The 16,842-nt window shown below is 45.6% G+C and overlaps 1 protein-coding gene across 1 annotated transcript in view; it reads left to right on the top strand.

The window, feature by feature from the left end:
* The window catches only part of RNF213 (ring finger protein 213), a 110,490-nt gene that overhangs the window by 93,042 nt on the left and 606 nt on the right, over positions 1 to 16,842 (top strand). Inside the window, exons 54-69 of the mRNA XM_007462341.1 lie at positions 268 to 507; positions 834 to 915; positions 1,743 to 1,777; positions 3,114 to 3,208; positions 5,247 to 5,406; positions 7,265 to 7,433; positions 8,667 to 8,758; positions 9,521 to 9,772; positions 10,934 to 11,066; positions 11,409 to 11,492; positions 11,908 to 12,088; positions 12,359 to 12,560; positions 13,714 to 13,791; positions 15,015 to 15,209; positions 15,644 to 15,733; positions 15,827 to 16,005. Coding sequence (XP_007462403.1) covers positions 268 to 507; positions 834 to 915; positions 1,743 to 1,777; positions 3,114 to 3,208; positions 5,247 to 5,406; positions 7,265 to 7,433; positions 8,667 to 8,758; positions 9,521 to 9,772; positions 10,934 to 11,066; positions 11,409 to 11,492; positions 11,908 to 12,088; positions 12,359 to 12,560; positions 13,714 to 13,791; positions 15,015 to 15,209; positions 15,644 to 15,733; positions 15,827 to 16,005 — 2,267 coding nt within the window. The remainder of the gene's footprint in view (positions 1 to 267; positions 508 to 833; positions 916 to 1,742; positions 1,778 to 3,113; positions 3,209 to 5,246; positions 5,407 to 7,264; positions 7,434 to 8,666; positions 8,759 to 9,520; positions 9,773 to 10,933; positions 11,067 to 11,408; positions 11,493 to 11,907; positions 12,089 to 12,358; positions 12,561 to 13,713; positions 13,792 to 15,014; positions 15,210 to 15,643; positions 15,734 to 15,826; positions 16,006 to 16,842) is intronic.

Genomic DNA, 16,842 nt, shown 5'->3' with positions numbered 1-16,842 from the left:
AAAACTTTATCTATTATTTATTTATTTTTGGCTGCCCCACTCGCCTTGCGGGGATCTTAGTTCCCCAATCAGGGATTGAACCTGCACCTGCAGCAGTGAAAGCACCAAGTTCTAACCACTGGACCACCAGGAAATTCCCCTTAACCCTGATATTTGATAGGTATTTGCAGTCAAAAATGTATGAGTGACATAAGAGCAAACCTTTGGTTTTCTCTCACTATTCACATGATATTCTGCTTTGTTGTATTTTAATTCCTTTCCTGTCAGCAATGTGAGGCTATGGAGAAATTCATTGAGGAAAGAAAGACCTTGTCTCCTGATATCAGACGTTTTGCAATAGCCCTTGTGAACAATGAACTACCCCTGCTGAGGATGGGTCCTGGGGACAACAGCCTTGAAGGGACAGTAATAGAAATGGCTATTCATGTTGCAACCATCCTTCTCTGTGGACAAAGCAAAGTCTTGGAACCCCTAAAGAATTTGGCCTTCTCCCCAGACCTCATGGCGGTAAGATTGGGATATGATTGCATCCGCATTCACAGGAAAAACTTTAGAGACCCAGCCGGTACCTCAGAAACTGTTGAACCTGTTTATCTTCTAGATTCTCCATCTGCCTCTGTCTCACTTGACCCTTCAGTCCACAATGATGGTGAAAAACTTGCCTTGCCCTTTGTTATCTCACAGGGAGCTGTTCTGTGTTCTTCATAGAGTTTTTTAGGTCAAGAAGAAAGAAAATCAAGGTCACATTCTTACTCTAGGCCTCTTGCTTATCAGTGACAGCCCGTTGATATGCTCACTTAGCTAAAGCCAGCCCCGCTCTTTTGACTTTTCAGAATGCCTTTCTTCCAACGATGCCTGAAGACTTGCTTGCTCAAGCTAGGAAGTGGATGGGTCTGGAAAAAGTCCAGTGGTACAGTAAGTGTTGGCCTGAGGTGGAATCCCACTCCTGAGCTTTGAAGAGCATCCTAAAACCACATGAGACATTGTTATAGAATTGGGGTCCACGGGTTTGTCCCTGAAGGTCCTAACGTGCCTGCCTCCTTCTGCCGTGGTTGCCTTTGCAGAACATGAACAGCTTGCAGGAACTGGTACCCTGCTGACTGTGGATGAGCCAGATTATTTTTTTCTTAGTCACAGGGAGAGGGTCTTTTAAGGGTGCACTTCTGTTCCCTGGAATATGCCCTTTGGGGAGAAGGGGGTGCTGGGAACCACATGAGAGGCTCAGTCAAGGGCCAGCTCACAATACAGCCACGGTTTTGACCCAAAGATAGTTCTTTTAGAAATATAGAACTGAAGGAGAAAATAATATAACCCATGACTTTATGTACATTTTGCTGTTGCCTTGAGTAGATAATCTTTTAAAACTAGTTTTAAAGTTGTTATAAAACCTGCTTAGAGCAAAAAGAAAAAAATCAAAGAGAGTGAATAGGAGGGTATAAAATACTATCCACCCCGCCTCCAAAAGTAACCCCTGGTATGAACCTGTAATCTAGTTTCTCTTTGCTTTGTGAAATTAAACACAGACATTATTTTTCAGTGATACCAGTGAGCTCCTGGTATGTGTCAAATATCTAGTGAGTCCTAATATCTAGCAAAGTTCAAGATTTCTGGTAACGTGCTTGGGACATCAAGTCCACGTCAGCATTTGGTTAGACCAGAGAGGAGGGAGTTAGCTTTCCCTTTTAAGCGCGGGTCATTAGGTGAAACCTCATCAGCCAACATGTGTCTTGTTCTTTTAACAGCATGTCCCAATGGTCACGCGTGCTCTGTAGGCGAGGTGAGTCTTGGTATTCAGGGTAGGGTTTGGGGGGTTCAAAATGTGTGTTCCTCCAGGTCTGAGGAGGGGAGCTGTGGAGGAGGAGGATGGATAATGAGGGTCTGGACCTTTCGGGAGAACATAGACTCATTTTGCCGGCTATTCTAGGTATTATGACTAAACATCCAAATGGTACTAAGGTTTTCCAGCCAGGGTTTCTCAGTCTCAGCCCTGTGGACATAATGCCTTATTGTGGGGCTGGCCTGGGCATTGTTGGAGGTTTAGAAGCATTCCTGGCTTCAACTCACCAGATGGCAGTAGTATCCCATCTCACACAGTGTGACAAACAAAACTGCCTCCATACATTGCCAAATGTCCCTTGAAAGACAAAACTGCAGGATAGGAACCACTGCCGGCCGTCCTTCCTGGTCACTGCAGCACAAGATCAGTGACATGGGTCTTTATGTGACAACAAAGTGTTGACTAGACCGTAGGCTGGATTACTATCCCAGGGAGGAGATAGGGTCTAGATACCAAAGGATAGGAAAACGAGACACATATCTTGTAAGCCCGTTGGGGGAAGATCTGTGTATTGTTCACCTCTGAATCCCAAAGCATCAACCAGGGCCCTTCAGAGTGTCATCCATACTTGCTCAGAACAGGCTATTGAATTGAAACAGACAAATGTTATTTAATAAATAAATAAGCGACCTGGAGGATAAACCTGATATATGCACTTTATCTTTCTGAGCTTCTCACTTCCTTGTCTGTGAAACAGGATTAAAATAGATTCTTCCTAAAACTGCTCCTGAAATTCTGTGGTCTGGGAATCTGATACTGGTTTGGTTTGTAATAGACTGTTATTCAGTGTATATAGTAGCACACAATCTGATTTTGAAGAATGAGCCTTTGGAAGTAGTGAATCATATGGTTACATTTTTTAAAAATAAAAAAGTCCAAATGGCGTTAGGGAAATGAGTTTGGAAGCTGCTATAGTATTCCTGGTGTTAGATAGTGAAGCAGTAAGGCCAGTGTGATAGGTGGGGGAATGAATGGAAAACAGTGATGAATATGAGAAAGGAGGATTGAATTTTATATATTTGTCTATAAAGTGACTATTTAGGAATAAAACTTAAATTGTCTCTATTTTTTAAAAGTCTATATTTGCCCACATACAACACAGTTGGCATGGAGTGCCTGCCCTGTCTCCCAGGGCTCCTGTAGCCCCACCTGACACACACATAGGCTAAAGGAAGCAATCGTAGTGGCGTCCGCTACCTCCTGTGGTAAGTATGTGCTCATTTGCACGATGGCATTTGTCCAAACTGAGCTGGGGTCGCATTTGTGTTTATCCTAGTGTGGCTTGCCGATGGAACAGAGCTTTTGTATTGACTGTGGTGCTCCAGTTGGAGGGATTGATCACAAACCAGAGGATGGATTTCATGCTATCAAGTATGTAAGATTTTATCTCCTTTCTAAGTAGTCAAACCATGGGTTTTGGGGCTGTTTCTGTTCCAGCTGATAAATCAGTACTAAATATAGTATCAATTACTATTGTACATTTGGACCTGGGTCTTGTTGATATCAACGCCAAGGTCCCTGTGGTCATTCAGTCATTGGCTGACTGGGCTCTTAATGCAAAGCAGACCACGCGTTAATACTTGTTAATACTTGTTAATTCAGATGTCTTCCATTTGAATCTTGGGCACAACCCCTGTAGAAATTGCTTGACATAAACAGGTGACCAATTTCAGAGGCACATTTAAGTTTGCCACTTATAAACTCTCTTAGCTTACTCTTTTTTTTCCCAGAAAAATAGAGGAGACATAGTCAATCTTATCAAATACTTCAGAATCCAGCTAAAAATCTGATCTCATGATCCCACACTTGCTCATGAGATGAGTATGGTTATACATGCTCCCTTAATAGGAGGTGTGACCTCTCTATGTTCATCATATATTCTAGTTCTTTTAGTGCTGTTACAGTTTAAAATATGCTAATCTGTTATCTCCATAAACTATGAGAATGTCTTAGAATCTCCAGTAGCTCTGCAACTGAATGTACCCATCACACTATACCTCCCATCTGGGTGTGATGCCAAATCCTTTGCCAGACCTTGGATCCCAGTTTTTGATTTGAAAAAAGGAGAACAGTGTGTACATATTCCCATGGTAATGTCAGCTATTCCAAACTCTGACTGTCCTTTGCCTGCCTGCTGCCCCGATTCTCCACAATGATTCAGTGGAAGAAGCGGGTCCAGACCTCCATCCTGACACATGGCCCCAGGACTAGCACAAACAGCCAGTTTTTTATGCTTTCAAATTTTTTTTTTTTTTTTTTTTTTTTGGCTGTGTTGGTTCTTCGTTGCTGCACGTGGGCTTTCTCTAATTGTGGCGAGCGGGGGCTACTCCTCATTGCGGTGCGTGGGCTTCTCATTGCAGTGGCTTCTCTTGTTGTGGAGCACGGGCTCCAGGTGTGCGGGCTTCAGTAGTTGTGATGCGCGGGCTCAGTATTTGTGGCGCACAGGCTTAGTTGCTCCGCGGCATGTGGGATCTTCCCGGACCAGGGATTGAACCCGTGTACCCTGCATTGGCAGGCGGATTCTTAACCACTGCACCACCAGGGAAGTCCTTCAAAGTTATTATTTTTTAATTGAAGTATAGTTGATGTACAATATTATATAAGTTATAGGTGTACAATCTAGTGATTCACAATTTTAAAGGTTATACTCCGTTTATAGTTATTATAAAATATTGGCTATCTTCTCTGTATTGTACAATATATCCTTGTAGCTTATTTTATACATAATAGTTTGTACCTCTTGGGCTTCCCTGGTGGCGCAGTGGTTAAGAGTCCACCTGCCGATGCAGGGGACACGGGTTTGTGCCCCGGTCCGGGAAGATCCCACATGCCGCGGAGCGGCTAGGCCCGTGAGCCATGGCCGCTGAGCCTGCGCGTCCGGAGCCTGTGCTCTGCAACAGGAGAGGCCACAACAGTGAGAGGCCCGCGTACCGCCAGAAAATAATAATAATAATAGTTTGTACCTCTTGATGCCCTACCGTTATACTGCCCCTCCTCCCTTCCCTCTCCCCACTGGCAACCACTAGTTTCACAAACAGCCACTTTACACTGTTGTGGGCTTTTAGTCAGCCAGAAAGGTCAGTCTATAAAGAAGAAGACTCTTAGGACAGTGGTCTAGGACTTCTCTGGTGTTCCAGTGGTTAAGATGCCACGTTTCCACTGCAGGGGGCATGGGTTCAATCCCTGGTCAGGGAAGTTCCGCATGCCGCATGGTGTGGCCCCGCGCAGAAAAAAAAAAATCTTCTAATATAGGAAAGTAGTCTAGGCTTAGTAGAATATGTAATTTAACATTGTTTTCTTCAAAACTCTGAACCTGGTCTCCAGGTCCTAAGAATGGGAAGTGTGCCCCCAGAGCTGAGAAGAAATGGTCATCTTCAACCTTCACCCTGTCTTCTCTTGTCCTTTCCAGAAACGAGATGGACAGAACTCAGACTGGCCACGTGCTGGGAAACCCACCACTGAGAGGCGAGGCCATGGTATCTGACCGAGAGCTGTCCCCAGTGGTCTTCCTTCTCATCCGGCTACTCACTCATTTGGCTATGCTTTGGGGAGCCACCCAAAGTCCCCAGGTAGAGCATTGTACTGCCCAACGATGTGTTTAGTTTCTACAGTAATTTTTTTCACAGTGAATCCTTTTGTCTAAAAAGTCCTAACCAGTTCTTGGGAAGGCCCTGCAGGGTCCTGCTTGGTTTCATTGTGACTAACCCCTTTCCCGCTCCAGAGTTCTCTGATTTTGCCCCTTGAAACACAAGACTGCTTCCTAGGTTTGAATGCTGTGAGGTTTGTGTGTCGTGCCCTTGCTGACATCAGAGGCGCAACTATTCATGGAGTATGGGGAAGATCTGAGTGGCAGAGTGCTTGGGTGAGGGAAAAGAGATAAATGAATTTGTCCACTCCTTCCTTTCAGAGAGTATGAATGTACTGCTTCTCTGATAACTAAGTATCCTGAGCTAGGATACTTGGTAGAAATAAGTAACTGTTTTCTTACTCCTCTTTGAAGGTCCAATCTGTGGTTCTAGGTGTTCTCATTCATTAGAATATTATTGGCAATAGTAACACACAAGGGATGCTTTACAATATAAAACAAATCTTATTAGCTTACATTTATTAGTGCATGTAGGTCCGGATGAAACATGTTGAAGCCTGGTATGAATTCTTTTTTGTTTTCCATAGAAGGCATAAGGTTTATTCTAAAAGTAACTCGTTGAAAGTTTAAAAAAGGAAATAATTGTTAAAGATAACCAGCAGGGTGATATCAATATGACCTCAAGCTAACTGTATATGATACCAATTCTTTACTTTGACAATTAGATGGATATTGAACATTAGAATTAAAGCACTTAATATGAAAATACTTTATTTTTTATTTACTTATTTTTAAATTTTTATTTATTTATTTATTTTTGGCTGTGTTGGGTCTTCATTGCTGCGCCAGGGCTTTCTCTAGTTGTGGCGAGCGGGGGCTACTCTTCGTTGTGGTGCACGGGCTTCTAATTGCGGTGGCTTCTCTTGTTGCGGAGCACGGGCTCTAGGCACGTGGGCTTCAGTAGTTGTGGTGCGTGGACTCACTAGTTGTGGCTCACGGGCTCTAGAGTGCAGGCTCGGTAGTTGTGGTGCACGGGCTTAGTTGCTCCGCGGCATATGGGATCTTCCCAGACCAGGGCTCGAACCTGTGTCCCCTGCATTGGCAGGCAGATTCTTATCCACTCCACCACCAGGGAAGCCCTGAAAATATTTTAGAAGGTTTAATTAAAATCAAAATTGAATTTAAAAATTTAGCATTAAAACTATCTTGGTCTGAATTTTTAATTGTCATTCTTATAATTTGTACTTTGACTTTTAAATTTTAATAAATCATTTAAAATGTTTAATAAATTATTTAAAATAGTTGAAAAAAATAAGTTCTAGCCACTTGTGGATTTCAAATATGTCATTGTTACCTAATGCAAAACATAATATAAAATTCACGTATCCTAATTTTTCTCACTGTGGTCTATGGTGGTAAGGGGGAACTACTTGTCAGATTATGTAAAATCAGTTTTTAATGAACAGCTCTATGTCTCTGGTCCATACCTGGGAATGGAGAGGCTAAAATAACCATGATTTTACCTGTCTTTGCTGCAGCTCTGGGGAAGAAAGAGAACAGGCTGCATTTCCTCTAAGTTAATTAACCACGATAGCAAAAAGTTCAGGCTTTGAAAATTCTTTATTTCACGCTGAGGGTATAGAAGGCACTTGTTTTCAGACTGTGGTGATTTCTGCTCCTGAGCCTTCTCTCGCCACTGCCGTTTGAATCACACTGACATCCCTTCTGGAGACTCTGCTCTGGCTCGGGGCTGGTTCTTCACCCCTCCTGACCTCTCCTGAACTTGCCATCTCCTCCACAAACAAGATCTTGCTTGTCATTTTGTCCCCTTGCCCCCACAGGCTCTGATGAACATCATTAAACCTCCGGTGAGGGATCCAGTAGGGTTTCTGCTGCAGCATATCCAGAGAGACCTGGAGCAGTTAATGAAGATGCTGGGGAGGAGTGCAGACGAGACCGCCAGTGTGGTGCATCTTGTCCTCAGCCACCTCCTCAGAGAGCAGGGCCACAGTGAGGAGCCGGGCATGGGGCCGAGGGGCGTGGGGCACAGCCAGCAGAGGAAGCAGCGCACTCGTCCTGACCCCAGAGGGAGAGGAAGGGGAAGCAGGAAGACACGCACCTTCCAGAGAGTGGGGGAGGGGAGGCCCTTTCATTGATCCCCTGCTGGGTGCGCTCAGAGTGTTAAATGCCGGTGTACCGGGGAGGCTTAAGTTTCAAAAGTCAGCCTCAGGCTGTAGTTTACCCTCTGTGTGGGGAACATATTGTTGTCGTCCCAAACAGGTGATGTGTGTTAAAGAAACATCACCGTCAGAGAGACTAATGTTTGATAAGTGCTTGGAGCTTGGTCTCTTTGTACATCTGTCCTGGGGGGGGGCAGCATCTGCTTTTCCTAAAAAATACTGCGTTGTGGGCTGACTTAATATATGTACGTGTCCATAATTTGTTACATGAAAAAGCAGGCTATCTATTATGTTCGCTAAGCTGATTTTTCTATTTTAAAATCCACACAGAAAGGTCTGTAAGACAAGTTAGTAAGAGGGTTATCTCTGAGTGGTGGAATTAAGAACAGTTTTGTTTTCTTTTTGCTTATCTGCAAAAGTCTTTTAAAATTACCACTGTAATGACAATGTTATTTAAAATAAAAACAAAGCAATAAAAAGTTCTGCTACTTCACAAGAAAATCCATTCCCACTTCAGGAGCTTTTTTGCCAGAAACCAACATCAGTATATATTTTCCATTTAGCAAACCTTTATTTTATTTTAAGCCTCTCATTCTAGTGCAATTTCAAACTAGGTAAGCTCACCCAGTATCATACTGACAAAGTGATCAAATTCTAGAAGCATGCCAACGGTTTCCACAGCACTCTGCATCACGCGGGCATCCACAGGGTCCCACCTCCATTCTCAAGCCCAGGTGGCAGCAGCTGAGGCAGCTGGTGCTACCACTGGCCACCATTATTTTGCCCCTGGGCTTCTGGTTTAAAGTACTGTCCTTTCAGTAATTTTGTTCAGAATGGTTTTAAGATGATAATTATGTGGGTTAGAGTTTTTAGAGTTCTAAGTTTCTTCATGAAGATCATGAGGTTGGTGGTAGCAGCAGGAACCGTTTTTAAATGCTGAGATTAATTTAGGAAGATATACCCGCCCCCACCCCCGAAAGGAGCATTATTTCAATTTAACATTTATCTAGTGTTTATGCAGACTGCTTTTGTTTCTTGGTAACAGACACATTTTTCTTTGTAGGGTCTTTAAATTTTGACGCAGAATTGTCAACCAGAGAAAAGAGGAACAGCTGGGAAAAGCTTGTTGAGACTATTATTCTGCCTGAACTAAAGGTAAAGTGATGCATAGCTACAGGGCTACTTTGGGAAAGTGTGGGAGCGTGTTTCCTGGGCCTGTACTGAGTGCTCGGTCTGTTGTCCCTTCTGGAAGTGTCCCTTATTGAAGCCCTAGGCTAAGCCACAGATTTAGGTGTTCTCTATCCAGTCACCCCACCCTCCTGTTGACCCCACCCCATCCTGTCCCCTCCCAAGGCTGGTCAGTGTGTCAGCTTGAGGAATTACTGGGAGTTCAGAAAGTGCAGGCAGTAGTTTTCTCTCCGTTACTTTTTACAGCAGAATGTGAGAGCAAGAGGCAGAGGAATAAACCCTGTCAGATAAGAATGTTACTGAGAGTAACTAGGCCCATCAGGAAATAGAAGTCATCAAGTAAAATAATGGTAATAAAATAAAGGTCTCTGAGGAATTCCCTGTCGGTCCAGTGGTTAAGACCTTGCCTTCCACTGCAGGGGGCACAGGTTTGATCCCTGGTCGGGGAACTAAGATCCCACATGCTGTGTGGCAAGATCAATAAATGAATGAATGAATGAATGAATGAATTAAATATAGGTCTCTGAGACTTATTCTGTTTGGGAAGACAAAAACCTACAAATAAGGATCACATAAATTATAATAAAAGATGTCAAATATGAATATTTGATTACGGGCTAAAACGAGGAGGGCGGGTCCCTGAATCTGCCCACTGGTAAGGTCACTACGTGTCCAGCCTGTCTGCAGTAGCATCTCATTTCCAGATCCCATGTCGCTTTCCTTACCTAGCATCTAGATAAAACCCTCCTGGCGTTGAACACTCGAATCAGCCAAGATGAGCGCATCAGCTCCAACCCTGTGGCCAAAATCGTGTACGGTGATCCGGTGGGCTTCCTGCCCCACCTGCCCCAGAATAGCGTGGTTCACTGCTCTAAGATGTGGAGCTGCAGGAGAAGGATCACCATTGAGCACCTCCAGCACATTGTGGAGCAGAAGAATGGCAAAGAAACAGTGCCCATCCTTTGGAAGTTCCTACAGAAGGTAAGGCTGCCTCGCCGTGAATGCTGCCTACATGTCCCCTGGAGACCTGAAGGCCCCACTCTCATTTAGTCTGATTAGTCCTAAGGATGGGACAGCCATCAGACTACTTTGATTTTTGAATAGAATGTCTCTGGCAGAAGACTCAGGGATAGAGCAGAGATCTCTAGACATATCAATCTGTATGAGTTATTTGAAACATAAAGTCACAGGTGAAATATGTACACGAGTTGAAATTAGCAGGTATCTGTAAAGAACTTGAGGGCCAGGAGGGTCTCTCCCAATCACTCAGCAAGAAAGAATACAATGAAAATGTTTCCTTTGTCTTTTCATCTTCACCCCTGCCCCCAGTGCCTGGAGCAGTTAGTCACCAGTGAGTGTCTGTTGAATAAAATAACTCGAGTTGAGGATGCACAGCCAAAAATCAAACGAACGAAGAATCTTCCCTGTTCCTGAACCATTCAGAGTGAGGGTGGTGGTGGGATTATGGGGAGGAGAGCAGTAAAGTGTGTGTCATATCTTTTAGAACCAGAATTACACACAGTTCCTAACTTTAATCCATTTGAACTTGTATTCTCTACAATAGATTTTCTAATCATTTCCCTCCATGGACCAATATATGCAGTCTAGGAAGAAGTAAGATGACTCAGGAATTTCTGTGGGTCCGTTAATGAAAATGAACTCCCAGTGGGAGGCCATTGTGTTAATACTGTGATCTGTCACTGATGTGCACAGGTCCATTAAACTGAAGAAGCTTCGGTCCTAGGTCTTTAGAACGACACCGGAATAGCGCCAAGCATCATTGCCTAAAAGCTTGGTCTTCTTGGTCTCAGCAGCTCCCCTCCACGCCTAGCCCATCTCATGGCTCAAGAGGCTGCTCTCTTTCATCAGCTTCTGGCAAACACATTTGATGTGTCGGCCCTACGGGTTTGCTCCCCAACCTCCAGAGGGTAGGAGAACACTGGCCAACACGTTGTAGGCAGTCACTAGGTACTTGCTGAAAGAATGCTGTGGCCTGTTCCCCATTCTCAAGTATCATTATGTGTCATCATGTAAAATGGCACGTTGACCAGATTAAACTACAAATACACGTCCTGAGCCAGCCTTGAAGTCTGTTTCCCCCCGTACATTAAAGAGTGTTCCTGGCGGTCTTCCCTTCTCTAGGAAGCAGAACTGAGACTGGTGAAATTCTTGCCTGAGATTCTGGCCCTGCAAAGGAATCTAGTGAAACGATTCCAGAATGTTTCAGAAGTTGAATACAGATCCATCAAAAGTTTCATTAGCAGTCACAATTCAGGTAGGTCTCTGCTCTCATAGGGGGTCAGGACGATCCATGTTGTGGTTCAAAAGGATCAGTCCAACTCGGAGTCTCCAGTTCAGGGCTAATGTGTGCTCTGTACCCTAAGCTTGTAGCACAAGGCAGTAGGTGCTGTGAATCCCTGGGACACATTAGAGGCTTTTGCTGCAACAGACAAGCACCGCCCTCTCTGGTTCCTCAAACTCAGCTTTAGTTTAAACAGCATTTAGAACGTGTTGGTGATGGCATGAAGGTAGGGGTCAAAGAGCAAGTAACTCTGTTGGTTTGACCTAGACGGGGTAGGTGTTATCTCGGAGTTCTAACAAGTGTTCTGTTTGACAGATGGGCTGAAGCAGTTATCCTCCAACAGAATCATTATCTTTCTGTCGACGTGGAACAAGCTGAGGCGATCGCTGGAGACCAATGGTAAAGTGTCAGATCCCCTTTAACACTAAACATTATAGGAGCACCTCTCTGAAGGCCCTTTCTCTGCAGCCTAACTCTTCTTGTTCCACATCTGCACAGTGCCACGCTGTGTGCATCTAATGCTGGATCTGAGGAGTCTTGGTGGGGTGTCTGAGATGAGTGCATAACATATCAGGAAGAGCAAACCCTCAGTCCTCTTGAGTCTATAAATACGCTATCAAACAGGAGTTGAGAACATTTGAAACTTATCAGCACATAAAATAGAGATGGGAAGCAAAAGCACGCCTGGTTCCCAGCTCTGTTCTGTTCTGTTGAGGTGGCTTCTGCGTTGCTCCCGCTCCCACCGGGGTGGGCTCCCAGTCCTGATGCTGTGAAAGAAACAGCAGGGAGGTGACTGTCCCTCTGTCGTTTAAAGGTGAGATCAAGCTACCTAAAGACTACTGCAGCTGCAACCTTGATCTGGACACTGACTTTGAAGTCATCCTGCCGCGCCGCCAGGGCCGGGGCCTCTGCTCCACCACCTTAGTCAGCTACTTGATTAACTTGCACAACGAAATTGTCTACGCAGTAGACAAGTTCTCCAAGGAAGACAACAGGTGAGCCTGCAGGCCCGCAGCAGGGGACGCCCTTTCAGCCCAGGAAGTCGTTTCTGAGGTGGCACAAGCAGGGAAGCAGGGTCCCCAAGCCTGGGGACAGCGAGCCAGGCTTCAGGTCCTTCTCGAACAGATACCCTTTGGCCACCCTCACAAGTGTCACAGATTTGCATGTCCCTTCACCTGCACAGCTTGTGGCAACATCAGACAGGAGCTGACTCCATATCACCAGGCCATGACTGGAGTGCTGAGCTCTATGTATCTGTCCCCCAGCTACTCCGTCGATGCCTCCGAGGTCACCGACCTGCACGTCATCAGCTACGAAGTGGAGCGGGACTTGATTCCACTAATTCTCTCCAACTGCCAGTACCACGTGGAGCAGGGCGGGGAGACCTTGCAGGAGTTTGACCTGGAGAAGATCCAGCGCCAGATCATCAGCCGCTTCCTGCAGGGCAAGCCCAGGCTAACCCTTAAGGCAAGGCTGACCTGCTGTATTTATGTGGTCGGTGTGTCTGTTTTGCAAAAGTTGCCCTGAGTGTGGCTTTGATCACAGTGGTTTCAAAGTGAGGAGGGACCAATGGACCCTTCTTCCACACCCCCAGTGTCCATGACCACCCCTGCCATCGGGGCTGACGGCTCTCCAGCTCTCCGGAGCTGTCTGTGCATCTGGATCCACACTTCATTACCCCAAGGGTGTCTACAGGTCTCAATGGACTCATCGTCCAGATTTCTATGCCATAATTAATGGCACCACCAAAACCTCATTGTTTTCCCCCTTTTCCTTTAGTCTGCACACACAGTCTGTCATCCGGCACCCCCGTTTCACCACCAGAGCCCACTGCTTAAGTTCCACTGCTGTGGTAGCTCCCAACTCGTCCCTGCCTTCAGGCTCTTTAGCCCACATTTCTTACATCCAGATCTGCATCCCACCACCCTGTTGGATAACCTTGATGCGCATGTGGCACAAAAGGCCCTGTGGCCTTGCCCTACCCTGTCTCCAGCCAGTTCCCCACGTTGAACCCCATAACCTCACATACTGGATCACTCTCCCTCCCCTGAATGCACCCTGCACTTCCCCATCTGTTCTTTACCTGGGCTGTACTTGCTCCTTCCAGGTCCAGTCAAGGGTATGGTTCTTCAGTATATTTATGCTCCTTCCCTGCCCATAGTTAAACTGTGAACTGTTTGAGCTCAAGGCTGCTTTTTTTTTTTTTTTTTTTTCGGCAGGCGGACTCTCAACCAGTGCGCCACCAGGGAAGCCCTCAAGGCTGCTTTTAATTCACTCTGCTCTCCCTGTTAGCAGAGTGCCCCCTCATTCAGTCTGTTCTCAGTGTCCCATTGGGAGGTCCTCAGGACCTACTTCCCCCGGCAGCCTGCAGGCCACAGTATTCTATGTGACAGTATCTGCTTGGCCACAAAGGCCAGGCTGGGTTCCTCATGTCACTGTTTCCATAGATTATGGGTTAAACACGGACATCACGTGGCAACAAGGAGCTGCCTGCTTTGCCTGGTGATGCGCTGAATAGCATGGGACTACATTTGAGTTTCTGCTCAAGCATATATTGTCATTTGATGGAAACCTCCACAGTGGATTCCATTTCCAAAGACTTTTTCCTTTCTCACTTTAGGGAATACCCACTCTGGTGTACAGACGTGACTGGAACTATGAACATCTCTTCATGGACATCAAGAACAAAATGCCACAGGTGATGATGATCAATCTTATTTGCATGTGCCTCTGTCTTATCAGAGTGTTTCCATCCATGTTAGGACTCTTCCACCCTCACTCCGGGCATTTGCCATGAGCGCCAAAGAGTTTCAGGGCCTCCCTGCGTTCAGAGCCCAGTGCTCTTTCCAGATGGCAAGCAGGACAGCAGATCAGCAGCAGTTTTCTTGTTGAGTATAAACAGATTGAAATCTTGTGCTTGTAGTTTTTTAGCAATGAGGTCATGACTGTGTATGCTGATGCAAAAGGTTCAGAGAGTTTTATTTATTCCTGCTTTTCTGGTTTATGTGTGTTGTGTGTGTGTGTGGGGGGGTGTGATGTATATGTGTGTGTGGTTTGTATGTATGTATATGTCCATATGCATATCTTCACAAAGTTGATTTGAGGATTCAGTGAGTTCATCTCTCTTTCTGTAACATACCTAAATACTGCTGACACTTAACAAGCACCAAGTGTTAACTACTGCTGTTTTGGGGTTTTTTTGTGGGTTTTTTTGGCTGCTTTGGGTCTTTGTTGCTGCGTGCAGGCTTACTATAGTTGTGGTGAGCAGGGGCTACTCTCACTGTTGTGGCCTCTCCCATTGCGGAGCAGCTGCTCCGCGGCATATGGGATCCTCCCAGACCGGGGCACGAACCTGCGTCCCCTGCATCGGCAGGCGGACTCTCAACCAGTGCGCCACCAGGGAAGCCCTCAAGGCTGCTTTTAATTCACTCTGCTCTCCCTGTTAGCAGAGTGCCCCCTCATTCAGTCTGTTCTCAGTGTCCCATTGGGAGGTCCTCAGGACCTACTTCCCCCGGCAGCCTGCAGGCCACAGTATTCTATGTGACAGTATCTGCTTGGCCACAAAGGCCAGGCTGGGTTCCTCATGTCACTTCTCATTGCGGTGGCTTCTCTTGTTGTGGAGCACAGGCTCTAGGCACGTAGCCTTCAGTAGTTGCGGCGCTCAGGCTCAGTATTTGTGGCGCACGGGCTTAGTTGCTCCATGGCATGCGGGATCTTCCCAGACCAGGGATTGAACCCGTGTCCCCTGCATTGGCAGGTGGATTCTTAACCACTGCGCCACCAGGGAAGTCCTACTGCTGTTTAAGTTAGAGAGTCTGTCCCATTTTGTGGCCTTAGCAGTGAAGAAGGTAAGCGCTCTTATCAAGTAGCAGTGCACAGGAAGCCCCAGCCATGAACTCTATCCTGCTTTTGACTTCCTAGAGCCCCCTCCCCAACGTGGCCATCAGTGCCATCAGAGGACAACTGCAGTCCTACAGCGATGCCTGTGAAGCTCTGTCTGCCACAGAAGTCACGTTGGGGTTTCTGAGCACAGCTGGGGGGGATCCAGACATGCACTTAAATGTGTATATCCAAGACATGCTGCAGATGGGTGATCAGGCCTCACAGGTTTCAAAGGTGGGTCTCATGTCAGCCTCTCTCCAAAGGAAATCAGCATTGTCCCCCTCCTTCGTCTCCCCACTTCCTACTGGGATACACCACCCAGGGAGTACTGATCTAAGCAGCCCCTGAAAAGGAGGAGAGGCAAGGACACCCCCTCCCCCAGCCAGTCCACAGTGTAATCAGAACACACTGGTGGGAAAGGCGGACATGTGCTTGGAACTTAAAGATCTAGACTCAGTGCCACAAATATGTGGAGGCGTGCCTGCAAACTGCATGCCGCTGGTGGACCCCAAGATGTTGCAGTGGGGAGAGGGCTTTCAGAGACGTTCTGGAGATAAGGCAGGGACTTAGTGGACGAAGCAGAGGTGCCTCTGTAGTGAGGGCGGTGGAATCAGTGCAGGGCCAAGTGAAAACAGCACCTCCTATTCAGGAGTTCTGTTCTCTTTCAGGCCTTAAACAGATGCCAGTTAAAACACACCATCTCCCTCTGGCAGTTCCTCTCTGCCCACAAGTCTGAACATCTGCTTCGACTGAGAAAAGTGAGTCTGGCCTCTTCCTGTCCACCTGGACCAAAGGAGCCGCACGCTCCCTTCCCAGGCTTCCATGTGTCATGTGTTCTTATTTCATTCCAGGAGCCATTTGGGGAAATCAGTCCAAGGTACAAAGTTGATCTCAGCCCTGAAAATGCTAAGCTGCTCAACACCTTCCTGAATCAGGTTGGCCTGGATGCCTTCCTCCTGGAACTTCACGAAATGATGGTCTTGAAGCTAAAGAACCCCAAGACCGCGGAGAATTTCAACCCTGCGTGGAGGTACAGGCTTGTAAGACTGCTGAGCGAGGCACACACACAACATTCTGCCACGTCTCCTGAGATCTTCCACAGACGTGAAAATCATTCTTATGTTACTGCAGAAATTGGTTTCCTGCTGATTTACCATTACCGATTGCAAAAAAGTCATATATTCTCATTATAACAAGTGGACCTCCTACGTCAGAGAGATGTGCATTTTAAATTTGATAGAAAAAGCTACGCCAATGTATAGTGTATAAGAATACCCAACATTGGACATTATTCGTCTTTTATATTTTTACCAATCTAATGGCCCAAAAATGGTATCTCATTTTTGCTTGTATTTTCCTGTTTACTGGTGAGGCTGAAAATATTATCAGCCATTTGTATATCTTCCTCCAAATTGCCTCTTGATATCTTATGATTATTTTTCTTTTGGGCTATTTGTCTTTTTCTTAATTTTTTATCTGTTATGTTACAAATGCTCTATCTTTAATTTTATGAAGCCAAATCTGACAGAATTTTCCTACAGAAGTTTCCAAGGACTCTTTAGGAAAAATATACCTATAAGAGTCTTATCCCAAGGTTATAAAATATTCTCCCATGTTTTTTCCTGTGCTTTTATAGTTTTATATATTACATTTGTTTTGTTAACCAATTATTTTTATGTGTGGCCTGAGGTAGGGATTTAGCTTTACTGTTTTTCTAAATAGATAGATAGTGAAACTCCAGTTTTCCTCACCGACACACTTCGTAATTGCTATTTTCCTCCATTATGTATATGGCATATGCCTATTTACATTTGTATTCTTTGAACTTATTCAAGAAGTCTTTACTATCCTGGACTTTTAGTGTAGG

The sequence above is a fragment of the Lipotes vexillifer genome, unplaced genomic scaffold, assembly GCF_000442215.2.
Source record: "Lipotes vexillifer unplaced genomic scaffold, Lipotes_vexillifer_v1.1 scaffold1691, whole genome shotgun sequence".
In the NCBI taxonomy this organism is placed as follows: Eukaryota; Metazoa; Chordata; class Mammalia; order Artiodactyla; family Lipotidae; genus Lipotes; species Lipotes vexillifer.
Note: the sequence above shows the minus strand (reverse complement) of the source record. Positions and strands in the feature narration are given on the sequence as shown.